General features: G+C 55.8%; 1 protein-coding gene across 1 annotated transcript in view; it reads right to left on the reverse strand.

Moving 5' to 3' along the window:
- The window catches only part of LRP1 (LDL receptor related protein 1), a 79563-nt gene that overhangs the window by 36952 nt on the left and 29629 nt on the right, over positions 1 to 12982 (reverse strand). The window contains 11 exon segments of the mRNA XM_032644886.1: positions 6 to 206; positions 620 to 802; positions 4189 to 4356; positions 5976 to 6056; positions 6487 to 6603; positions 7028 to 7153; positions 7245 to 7385; positions 9468 to 9593; positions 9942 to 10143; positions 11276 to 11498; positions 12367 to 12547. Coding sequence (XP_032500777.1) covers positions 6 to 206; positions 620 to 802; positions 4189 to 4356; positions 5976 to 6056; positions 6487 to 6603; positions 7028 to 7153; positions 7245 to 7385; positions 9468 to 9593; positions 9942 to 10143; positions 11276 to 11498; positions 12367 to 12547 — 1749 coding nt within the window.

Below are 12982 nucleotides of genomic sequence, written 5' to 3' on the forward strand. Positions count from 1 at the left end.
CTCACCGCAGAGCTCTCCCTCGTCCGAGCCATCTCCACAGTCATCGTTGCCGTCACACAGCTTGTCAGGGGGCAGGCAGACCGAGGTGTTGTTGGCACAGGGGTGTGAGGGTGGCCTGCAGGCCAGGGACTCACAGTTCTCCTCATCCGAGTTGTCCTCACAGTCGCTGTCGCCATCACACACCCATGCTTTGCTGATGCACCGAGCTGGGGGATGGGTAGAGCATGAGGGGCCAGGCCTGGGCAGCAGGGCTCTCTGTGCCCTTCTTCCCAGACCCAGTGAGCTTCTCTAACAGGGTCACGACTACAAGGCCTTGGGGTCCACTAGGAACCTTGAGGCTTTTTCTGTCAAATTCACATGGGCAACAAAGAAGGTAGGAATCTGTAGGAGGTGTTGAAGCTCAACACTGGTGAGGGTTTTGGCTCCCAGGGCCCTTAGTGCAGGCCCTGGCCCCTGCATGCCTTCCCCCTTGCATCAGGCACAAGCTTTTTCTGTGCAGCCTTTTGCCTCACAATGTCCCCACCCCACTCCTCACAGCACAGTGCTGTCTCCCTTGCCACTGCTCTGCTCTCAGCAGGGTCTCCTCCTGTCCATGTTGTTTCCCTTCAGTCCTTTTTACCAGAGTCTTTGCAGCCAAACTTGACATTGGGGTCACAGACGTGGGTCACTCCCTCACAGCTCTTCTCGTCACTGGAGTCCATGCAGTCAGTGTCCCCATCGCAGCGCCACCGCAGGGGGATGCACAGGCCATCCAGCCGGCACTGGAACTCGTCATTGTGGCAGCCGCCAGGAGGCCTTGTGGCTGCAGGGGGACAGGTGGAGGGCACGGGGGGTGGGGGAGGGGCGGGGGCGTTGAGGGCTCCAGGTCAGCTGTTCCCATCTCTACCTTCTCAACCCCCTCCTGCTACACCCAGCCTGGGGCTATGAGCTGAGGCAGGGATGGATGGAGAGTTCTCTGAGTCCTGCTGACACCCCTCGAAAGCGCTAACTCAGAGTCAGGGCTATTACACCTTCCAGGACTCAGAAATCACCTCGTCTAATCTCCCTATTTTACACACGAGAGCTTGACTGGATAAGCAATTTGCTAATAAGCCAGAGCTCAAATGCCCCCACCTCAGCCTAGCCTCCGTTTCATTCATTCACTTCACAAACACTTATTGAGCACCTACTGTGTGCCAGGCACTGTTTCAGGTGCCAGCATGAACAAGACAAAGTCCTTACCCTCGTGGAGCTGAAGTCCTAACAGGCAAGAGAAACAGTGAAGACATGACACAAAAATCCAGAATGGAACTGCAGGTAGTGAGCAAGGCTATGCAGACAAAGCCAGGTCAAGGTCAGGGAGGATGGGATGCTACTTGAGACAAGACAGTCAGGAAAGGCCCTTAAGCAGGAGACGTTTGAGCCGAGGCCTGAATGACGTGAGCCATGAGATTAACTGGAGTTGCATTCCAGGAAGAGGGAACAGCTAGTGCAAAGTCTCTGAGGTAGGACCGTGCAGGGCATATTGGAAAAGTGCCCAGGGCATATTGAAGGCTGTACAGTTGGAGCAGAGTGAAGGAGGAGATGAGTGGCAGGAATGCAGGTCAGATAGGTTGGGGGAGTCCTGCAGGCCATGGAGCGGGGCTCAGCAGGAATTCAAAGTGTACAGGGAGCCAGTGCAGGCTCGAGGGCAGGGCCAGGGAGAGATCTGACATGTTCTGTAGGATCACACTGGCTGCTCTGGTGAGATCTGACTCAGGAGTCTGGGGAAGGAGCGGAAGCAGCACCCGAGGCACAGGTGACTGTGCGCGAGCCTCACCTCACACTCCCGCTCCCCCGACCTGCCCCACCAGGAACACGGTCAACGCGCTCATCTCATGCCTGGACTTCAGCAGCAACCCCCGAGCCGAGTTTCCTTCCTCAGGGCCCCGAACCTCTTTCCAGTCTAATGCCCTTCCAGGATCGTCTTCTGAAAGCATTTCCTACATCTTATCACCTTCCAGCTTTGAGATCCTTTGAAGGTCCCCAGTGCCTGACCTGCTTTCACCTGCTGTTGTAATCTGCCCCCTCCAGGCACTGCCTCATTCCCTGCTGTCCCCTCTAGTCTGAGGGGCCCCACCCAGCCCCACTGGCCCCTGCAGCAGTACTCAGTTTCACCTTCGAAGTCTTACTGCTGGGTTCTCCAGGCCACTCCCACCCTCCATCTAAAGACCCTTCCTCTAGTTACCGGGGGTAAGGGGGGGAAGGATAAAATGGAAGACTGGGATTGACACCTACACACTACTATATATAAAATAGATGACTAATAAGGACCTACTGTATAGCACAGGGAACTCTACTCAATACTCTGTAATGGCCTATATGGGAAAAGAATCTAAAAAAGGGTGGATCTATGTATATGTATAGCAGATTCACTTTGCTGTATACCTGAAACTAACACAACATTGTAAATCAACTATACCCCAATAAAAAAATTAAAAAAAAAAAAGACCCTCTCTCTTGTCCATTTACCCACAGCCTAATCCCTCTTCGGGGCCCAGTTCAAATCCCACCTCCGCCGGAATGGTCCCAGACCATTCCAGCTCACAACTATAGTTAACAACTGCTACCAATCACGACATCTCTGCTCCCACGGGCCAGGCCCCCGCACACCTCCTCTCACTTCACAGAGGAGGAAGCCAAGGCTCAGAGGAAGCAACTTGTCCGAGTTCACCCAGCTTGTGAGGGGCAGAGAGCTCTTCCCACCTCACCACTTCACGGGGCTCCAGGGGTCCTCTTCTCAGAATCCCAAGGCACTATTACCCGTCCCACTCACCCGACCCTTCTCAGAGACGGCCCTCGAGGCTCAGTGACTGTTTCCTGGGCCTCGGGAGTCCCTCCCCATCCTCCCTCTTAGTGCCGGGCCTGCAGTGGGTACTCAGTGCTTTCAGTACTGTCCCCACTATGCACACCTTAATTCTACAAGGCAGAGGTTGTAAACTGGTGGTCCAGGGGCCAGATGAGGCCTACAGAGAGATTTTGGTCTGCCATGTTTTTAAAACTTTTCAAATCAATTTCCAGTTGTATGGGTTGATCTGCTCTCCCTAAAAAGATGCTGAAGTCCTAACTCACAGTACCTGTGAACATGACCTTATTTGGAAATAGGTCTTCCTTTGCAGACGATCAACTTAAGATGAGGTCATTAGGGTGGGCCCTAATCCAATATGACTGCGTCCTTATATAAAGGGGAAACCTGGACACAGAGACAGACACGCACCCAGCGAGAACGCCATGAAAGACGGAGGCAGGGATCGGGGTGAAGCATGCAAAAGCCAAGGAACGCCAAATATTGCCATCGAACGCCAGAAGCTAGGAGAGAAGCCTGGAGTAGATTCTCCCCCATAACCCTTAGAAGGAACCAACCCTGCCAACATTTTGGCCTTGGACTTCTAGCCTCCAGAACTGTGAGACAATAAATTTCTGTTGTTTAAGCTACTTAGTTTGTGGTTCTTTGTTACAGCAGCTCTAGGAAACTGATACACCAGTGCTTTAAAATGGGTAGATTTCACATATAAATCTGCATTTCTGACTTCTCTTGAGGTCAGGGCAATCTCGGGTCTGCATTCTTCCATGGTAACCATCGGCCAGGGATGAGAAACCAACACCCCTTGAGGAGGTCTGTGCCTTCCAGTAACCCCCGCCTCCACGGGGGATCCCACAGACGCTAGGTCCCGGAGGCCTCGGCACTGGGGACCCCACAGAGCCAACCCTTCTCTCCTTTGGTCCCCACTGGGCTCATTCACCCCTACCCCTCTGAGCATCCCTTTTTCATGCTACCAGCTACCAAAAACGAGCTGTGTGTCTTCCGCGTACCGTCTCACTGAAACCTCACACCCACGTGATCATGCCCGTGCTATTATCATCCCCACCTTGCAGAGGAAACTCACAGGGGCCCACGGAGATTAAGTAACTTGCTCGAGGCCGCCCAGACAGTAAGCTGCAGAGATGGAGCTCAAACCCGAGGCCACCCAACTGCAAAGCCTGAGATCTTAACAGCGTGTGACAATGATTTGTAGACAACCTCCCTCTCCCACAGGACTGGAAACTGCTGAAGGATAAGAGCCACGTCTGGGCTATCTCTGGTTTCCCGATGGTGGCAACACGCTGTGGGGAGGGTGGATGGATGGTGGAATGGTTTGGTCCCCACCCCACTGGTCCCTAGGTGCCCACCCTGGTTGGTGCAGTTGGCGTGTGTCTCATCGCTGTAGTCCCCGCAGTCGTTGTCCCCATCGCAGGTCCAGTGCTCGGGGATGCAGCGCCCGCTGTTACACTTGAACTGGGTGCTAGAGCAGGAGTGGCTGCAGCCGGCCTCGTCACTGTTGTCCCCACAGTCATTGTCTGGGGGGAGGCAAGAAGGGAAGAGGAGGGTGGGGGGTCAGCGAGTGGCCTTCTCTATGACCCCAGCATGGGGCCCCCACTCCCACCTCCCCATTCCCACCCTCGACCCGCCCCACCCCTCCCACTGAGAAAACAGAAAACAGAAAAGACACAGAGACTGCATGGACTGCAGCATGCACCATGGCCCACGTGAGGGGGGCAGGGAGAGAGGGGCGGGGCAGGCTCCAGGAGGGCCCTTCCCTGAATCTCGGAAGGCTGGGGCTGGGGCTGGGGCTGGGGCTGGGACTCATCCCTTTCCCCTTTCAGCAGGGTGTGGGAACAGGGGTCCGCTTGCTCTGGGGGAAAGGCAGGGATTTCTCTGGCTCTGGCGGGACAAAGGTGGGCGGAGTAGAGGTGAGGCCTCTCTGCTGGGGAGGGAAGGTGTTAATCAGGCCCCGCCCTGAGCGTGGGCATCACCAGCCCCAAGCTCTGGGCTCCCGGCTCATGAGGGGCACTGCCTGCAGCTGGGAAGGCCGGGGGGGCCCCCTCCTGAAGGCATCTGAGGCTGACTGAGCCAATGTCCCGCTTTCTGGGCCTCGTGGAGCGGGGGGGGGGGGGGCACCAGACTTCCCTTCACATTTTCAAGACGCCTGAGAAGACGGGTTTGGCCGACCCCTTGGGTTGTGTTCCTGCCTCTTCTCCAGCTGCCTCTGCATCTCTGACGTTCTCCTTCCCCCATGTCTTGGTCTTCTTGTCCCCGCCTCTCTGTCATCTCTCCTGTGAAAGGCTCCTTCTGCCCTCTCTGCTTTCCCTTTCACTGTTTTCTTTCTCCCTCTGTCATTTCCTCTCTCTTTTCCCTCCTTGCTCTTCCTTCACATCCTAGGAGCTCTGGGGTGGGGAGCTGCATGGGGCTCCTGGGAGGAGGCCCAAGGCCAGCTGGGGCTCTAGGGGAGATGGTGCATGTGCTTCTATGCACTGACCGGCAGGCTCAGGACAGGTCTTTTCATCAGAGCCGTCCCCACAATCCTTCTCTGAAACACAGAAACCGCCAAGGCAACCATTGGCACACGAGACACGGCAAAGATGAGGGGCAACGTGGGGCTGACCCAATACATCCTCACACACATTAGCCAGGGCTCGAGCCACTGCTGCAACACATCACAACACCACACCAGACACGACCAGAGCCCCAAGACGGCACAGACACAACAGTCCACTGGCCCCCATGGCTGACATCACCTGGTCCAGGGTTGACCGCCAGGTGGGCTCCCGAGTCTGGAGCCAGAGCCTGGAGGGACCCCAGGAGACGGGGTTTGCAGGGAGAATGGCATTGGGCATGGGCTCTCCTTGCTCATCTCTCCCTGGCCCCTGAGCCTCTGCCAGAGGATGGGCAGCTCAGGCCCTGCCCGGGGAGGAATGGCACTGACAGGTGATGGGCGAGGTATCCCCTGGGTCCATCTTGGTTCCCCCACAGTGTTTCTAGCTTGTCCTTATTTCTCCCGGACAACCCAGGGGGACTTCTGTGAACTGGAGGAAGGCCCCGGCTTGATTCTAAAACCCCTTCACCTGCCACCCAGGGCCTGGCTGTGGCTTCTAGCTTGCCTAAGAATCAGGGCAGGTGAAGGGAAACAAGCTCTTACCATTGTCACATCTCCAGTTGATGTTGATGCATCTGCCGTTGTTGCAGGTAAACTGAGTCAGGGGGAAGCAGGTGGGATAGGCTGCCAGGGAGAAAGAGTAGCTGAGTAGGGTCCTCAAGATTATTTAGCAACCCATAACCAGCAGCCCTCAGCCCAGCCAGATGGGGGAGGGAAGGCTAAGTGGAGGTGCCTTGGCCTGGAACTCTGCCCATTCACTCCTACCCCTCTAAGCATCCTTTTTTTCTAAGCAACTAATTACCAAACGCAGGCCGTGCGCTGAGTGCTCTCCGCGCATGATCTCACTGAACCCCTACATCAGTGCTGTGACGTGGATGCCGGTATTATCCCCACTCTGCAGATGAATCTCACAGGGGCCCACGGAGATCGAGCAACTTGCCCAAGGCCACCCAGGTACTAAGTTGCAGGGTCTCTCCAGCACTCCCGCCCCAGGGCACGCTCTCGTGGGCCCTCCCTCCCCGTGCCAGCCTGGCCTTCCTGCTGTCTTGCTCACCACACGAGGCTGACTCATCGGAGCGGTCCCCACAATCGTCATCCAGGTCGCACGTCCAGGAGATGGGGATGCAGCGGCCACTGGCACAGGAGAACTGGTTGGGTGGGCAGGTGCGAGCTGGGGACAGGGATGGGCGTGAGTGCTCACAGCTGAGTCCCCTCTTTAATTTCACTTGCTTTGCTATTATTCTCTGCCTCTCTGGAAGTCTCCCCAAGGACCTCAAAGCTATTCTTCTTAGAGACATCATTCAAAATCACCTACGTGGTCTCACACCGGACGCTTCACCCCGTCTCTCGAGGGGTCGCTGGTGTCCTCCAAGGAGAAGATCCACCCGCCTTGCTTGTCATCCCCAACCTAGAGCTGTGCTCTGTCCCCTGAAAGCACGGGCCTCCCAGCCAACCCTGTCCTCCCTTCCCCTCTGCCCTGGGTGCCCCGTGCTCCTTTCTCTCCCTGAGGCCCCTCTGTCTTCCCAATCCTGGCTCCCCCGCCTGCCCTGCCCTGGTGACTGAGGGGTGCCGGCGTGGTCACGCCCTTCCCACACCTGAGCAAGTGGCATTGGACTCGTCTTCGCTGTTCCCGCAGTCATTGTCCCCGTCACAGAGCCAGCGGTTGGGGATGCAACGGTTGTTCTCGCACTTGAACCGGTCCGAAGGGCAGGTGTGCTGATCTGAGGAGGGAGAGGTCAGGGGTCAGCCGGAGGGAGGGGCCCCCAGCTCTCCAGCTGTTGCCCGAGGGCCGGCCGTGCAGCAGGGACTCACGGCAGAGGGCGGGGGCCTCGTCGCTGTTGTCCAGGCAGTCGTTGTCCCCATCGCACTTCCAGCGTTCCTGGATGCAGCGGCTGTTTGAGCAGGCGAACTCGCCTGGCTGGCACTGGGGTGGGGGCACGTAGGACGGGTTTGCTGTGGGCACCACGAGGCGTGAGGGGGAAAGTCAGACCCAGGTCACGGACAGGTGCTGAGCCCCCTGTCCTCTGTTGGCTTGTTTTATGATTTTAAAATAATATACACAGTCATCTTTCCTAGTGCATAGTTCTTCGTGAAGAAATTATCTGGGTGGAAACTGCAACTCTTTCTCAGGCCACAAGGGTGATGTTTGCTCTGCTGCTTCCAGTACCTCAATGTGGTCTGAGAATAAAGGAGCTTCCAAGAGAGCCTAGAGCCCCCCATCCTTTTGTCCCCACCGAGCAGCCCGCCCCTTGCCCCTCCCTGCCATCTCCATGAACTGCCCCTTGGAAGTCATCTCCAGGACCCTCGGCCCCTGCTCTGGTCCCTGGACTTTTTCCTTCACAAATGCATCAACTCTGCCGGCAGGAGTGAAAGCTCACACCTCACCACCACCGTCTGCCTTTGGCTATCAGCAGTGAAATCACTTCGTCCTTTGTGTTTGCACAGGGTAAGCTCAGGAAGCCCAGGACGCCCATGTCAGTCCCTGGCCCTGGACCCCACTGCTCTGTGCATGCCTTTCTGACCCATCTCTCACCCCCTCTAATCCTGTGGGTCCCAAGGACCACTGGACCTGGAGGCTGTATGTGTCCGCCTTGCTCCTCACCTGTGCTTCCAGACCATTCCCCCTCTCTCCCCTCTGAAAAATCAGTATTGACTTTCACGTTATTAGACTATATACGAACCCCTACTTCAAAGGACCCCAGGCTAGTCCCCAGCATCCTTAAGGGTTTTTAGCTCCTGGTTCAGGGTCACTTTCTCCAGAATCACTCCCTCTTTATTCTTGGTGATTTCAATGTGCACACAGGTGACTCTTCCATAATGCTGGCCCCTCAGTTTCTAAGCTCCTCTTCACCAATCCTCTTGCCCTGCACCTGGCCTCAGTCACTCACTCTTAGGTGTACACTATGGCCCACTGACCCATTTTCACTTCTGGGATTCTATCCTAAGGAAATCATCCAGAATATGGGAAGGCATGAAGCTATAAGAAATAGCAGAGGAGGTGATTAATAAACAGACTCTGGGTCAGGGTTCCTGGGTTCAAACCCCTGCTCTAACTTTGGGCCTCAATTTCTTCATCTATAAATTGGGGTAATAAAGATACCTTCCCTACAGGAATATTTTAAGGAGTAAATGAGTTACTGCATTAGGACTGCTTATAACCATGTGTAGTACATAGTCCATGTTCAATAAACGCTGGCTGTGATTACAACAAAAAACTGGAAACAACCTAAACATCCAACAGTAGAGAAATGGTTCAGTAAATTACGGATGTTTACCCAATTAAATATATTTTGGCCATTAGAAATTCTGCTGATGTGTTCACGACGCATTGTCAAGTGACAAATGCAGGAAACAGAACACCAAAGTAAATATGTAGAGAAATTGGGAGGTTGTTCACTGAAATGGTAACGGTGCAATCTATGGGTGGTGGAATTTGGGATGATTTGTACTTTCTCTTTTGTATTTTTCTATACTGTTCATTTATTTTTACAATGAGCATGACCCGCTTTTATTAAAAAATGGGGCTATTTAAAATAATGCAATAATAACACAGAAAATTTGTGACATATATGAGCCAAAAGGGGCAGAAAACATTTATATACAGTATATTCCAACCATGTGAAAACCCACCTAAGGAGAAAAGGATGGTGTGCCTTTACCACAATACTAACAATATAGTGGTGTTTGCTGGTGAGATTGGGCTCTTTTTCTCTCCTCTAATTTCCAATATTCTGAACTATTGTTGTATAAATTTAATAATGCGGAAATAAATGTAAAAGAAGTTAATGGTTTTCTCTTTCCATAGCTGTCCTGTTCCTCACTTGGTTTCCCTGATTTTCATGCCTTCCCAAACCTCCCACCCCCGGTCACCCCTAAACACCCTCCAGCCCTCAGAGCCTTCTTCTCTCACCCCATCCCTCACCTCCTATTGCCCCCAGGGCCCTCTTTGCCTCCTTCATCTCCGACGGGGACACCGTGGCCTCCTCCTGCTGGGGTCTGCTCCCCCACCTCCCACCCCAGCTGGGCCCCTCGTACCCAAACAAGTGACACCGTCTGTGTCCAACACCTGGTCCTCAGCACAGGCACACTGGCGGCTCCCAGGGGTGGCCAGGCACAGGCTGCTGCAGCCGCCATTGTTCACCCGGCACTTGTTGGTACCCACTGTGAAGGAGGGGTCACAGGTGGGAGGAGGAAGGAGGGGGAGGACAGGGGATGGGTTGCAGCAGGGTCAGGAAAGGCCAGAGAGGGGAGATGAGAGGCCGGGGGAGGAGACGCATTAAAAGGAGGAGACAGAAAGAGGAAATATGGAGGGGTTGAAGAAGAGGAGATGCAGTCATGGGGCAGGGGGGAGATGGGGAACACAGAAGGTCAAATTGGGGTGGGGGCCTCTCTTCTCGAGAGTCTCCAAAGTTAGAGCCTAGGATCCCTGGGGAGTGCCCTCACCCACCACAGGAGCCTCACCCCCCGATCTAGGTCCCACCCCAGACCCAAGTCCCAGCCCAGGGGTACCTTGCTGCTGCTGGGCATCATACATGCGGATCTCAAAAATGGGGGGCCGCTCGCTGCGCAGAAGGGTCACGATGGGGGGCGCGCCTCCTGTGCCCCGTTCCAAGCGGTAGACACTGCCACTCCGGTACTCGGTCCAGAAGAGGTAGTTGCCGTGGTGACACAGGCCAAAGGCGTGGTTCAGCTCAGGACCCTCGTACACAATCTAGGAATGGAGAAGAGGTGACCAAGGAGCTGGGAGACAAGTGGGGGTGCCTCAGGGAGGCCCGGGGGGGTCAGTGTTCTGTACACTCATATGTCCATGGCCTGGGTGTGGGACTTGTCTCCCCCATCAGCCTAGAAGCCCCCAAGTGTGCACACCGTGAAGTGCCAGACCCTGAACCCAGCAGAGCGCGGATGGGGAGATGCCCACAGTCCTCTCTCGGGCTGATTCATGTTCATTCATATCCCTCCAACACAGGCGCACGTGCGCACGCGCGCACGCACACACAGAGTAGTGAGCAGACAGCCAGGATCCATACATTCGTTTCTTCATCCACCACACATTTGCCAGGATCTATTAAGGTAGCACTAAGAAATGGAAAAGACGGGATCCCTTCGCTGGAGCTGCCTATTGTCTCAGGAAAGGCACACAAGGCTGTCCACGGCGGAGAGGGGTCTGGAGACAACACCCCAGAGGAGGCGGCCCGCCCCTGAGTGCTGTGCCAGTTGTGGAGGAGCTGGGTGGAGGCAGCAGAGGGCAGCACCCTGACGTGTGCTGGACTCGAAAGCTGTCTAGTGCTGCTGTTCCAAGTGCCGGGACGCAGGGAGCAGAGGGTGAAAGAGGACCACAGAGACGGTCAGGGGCCACACCACAAAGGGCCTTATATACCATGAAAGAGCTCGGTCCACACGCCTAGACTTGCACGGGGCTCATGGATGAAGCACGTAGCCCCCGGAATGAACGAGCGTGCGTCTACACCGTCTCTAGGCATCTCGCACCTGTACAGGGGCACACAGTGCAGGCACACGCCAGTGTGTGCTGCCTGCGTGTGCACAACCAGGCAGAGGTGCACACGAGGTGTATGCTCAGGTGTTCACACGGGTGGTCAGGCCCACAGACCATGTGCATGGTCACAGAGATACTCCGATAGAAGCTAATCCTCAAACAACGTAAGACATAGGCACACAAGCACACAGAGGGACACACCCGCAGGCTCACAGGTAAACACACGTGAAGCACACAGGCCCGGACACACACAGACGCCCACACATTCAGACACACAGCCCCACCCGCACAGAAATGTGGTCCAGCAATGCACACATGAACACCCACACACAGGTGCACGCCTGCCCACCTTCCGGTCCGTGCCATTGAGCAGGATGGTCTCGATGCGATCATAGAAAGCGTCCACCCAGTAGAGGCGCCCAGCTGGGATGTCCAGGCTCAGCCCATTGGGCCAAAGTACTGTCTTGGAGGTGACAAAGATGTCTCGGTGTGAGCCGTCCATCCAGGCCCTCTCCAGCCGCCCTCGCCGACTGTCCTTGGGGTCCTCCTCCCAGTCAGTCCAGTACATCCACCTGTGGGCAGCTACTGGTCAGCACCACATAGCCACCCCTGCCATCAACATCCTCCCCTGTGATCCCAATCCAGACGGGCCATCCCAGAGCTTCTCACAGGGGTCTTCCTGCCCTGCTCACCCTTAGCCCACATATTTCATTCATTCATTCCTCCATTCAACAAATATTTGTTGAATGCCTACTGAGCTGGGCACAGTTCTGGCGCTGGAGGACCCAGCAGAGACCAAGGCAGCCAAACCCCTGCTCTTGTACGGATATGTCCCACCCAGGACACAGACAAGAAACAAGTCAGTCGAGAGGGTCACACACAACGCAGAGCAATAGGAGTCAGGAGGGACTCGAAGCAGGGGCATGGCATGGAGAGTGCCCGGGCAGCCGGTGGGGAAGGCGTCTCTGAGGAAGTGGCATTTGAGCTGAGATGTGAATGCTCAGGAGCCACATATGCAAATACTTGGGAGTCCCAGGCAGGGCAACTCCAAGAGCAAAAGCCCTGAGGCAGGAAGAGCTGGAGTGCTGGTTTAAGGAACAGACAGCAGGCAGTGGGGACAGAACTTGCAAATGCAGGATGTGAGGTGCAGATGAGGTCAAACGAGTTGCAGGCAGACCCTGTAGGACCCCGGGGCTGATAAGGGCAAGGGGAGCCAGGGGAGGGCCCGCTGGGAGTGACAGGGCCAGATTTCTATGCATATGTTTAGAGCATCACTCCTATTGCCCTGTAGGTGGGGACACCTTTTCCCCTTTCAGCCCAATTCTCACCGAAGCATCCCACCTCGGCTGCCCTCCCCTGTCCACTCTCTCTCTTATCCCCCAGTCCTGAGGCCCACGCAGTCCCTGGCTCCTCCCCTCCCAAGGCCGTGGGAGGACTCACCCATTGAGCGGATCCACCACAATGGCCCTGGGGTGTGTCATTTTGCCCTCGATTAAGGTCTTGCGGGTCTGAGCAGCTTTCTCCAGCCTGGCCACACTGATGGTCTTCTTGGGCCCATCATCCGTCCAATACAAATTGTCCCCCATCCAGTCCACAGCTACGCCCTCCACATTGTGTATGCCTGCAGTGGGCGGGGCGGAGCAAGGAGGGAGAGCCTCAAAGGAGGCTCAAATCTGCCTGCCTCTGGCTCTTAAGATACTTGCACCTTGGAGCACTTGGCTAGTGGGGAATGCAGGGAGACTCCTGTGCCCTAGACAGTGGCTGGGAGGGGATGGAATGAGAGGTTGGAGGAAGGAGCCTGGGAGGTCGTTTGTGCTGCCACATCTGTGTTGAGTCGGGGTCTCTCAAAGCTGCACATGGCAGGGCTTCCCTGGTGGCGCAGTGGTTGAGAGTCCGCCTGCCGATACAGGGGACACGGGTTCATGCCCCGGTCCGGGAGGATCCCACAGGCCGCGGAGCGGCTGGGCCTGTGAGCCATGGCCGCTGAGGCTGCGCGTCCGGAGCCTGTGCTCAGCAACGGGAGAGGCCACGACAGTGAGAGGCCCGCGTACCCCAA

Source organism: Phocoena sinus, chromosome 10 (assembly GCF_008692025.1).
Source record: "Phocoena sinus isolate mPhoSin1 chromosome 10, mPhoSin1.pri, whole genome shotgun sequence".
Lineage (NCBI taxonomy): Eukaryota > Metazoa > Chordata > Mammalia > Artiodactyla > Phocoenidae > Phocoena > Phocoena sinus.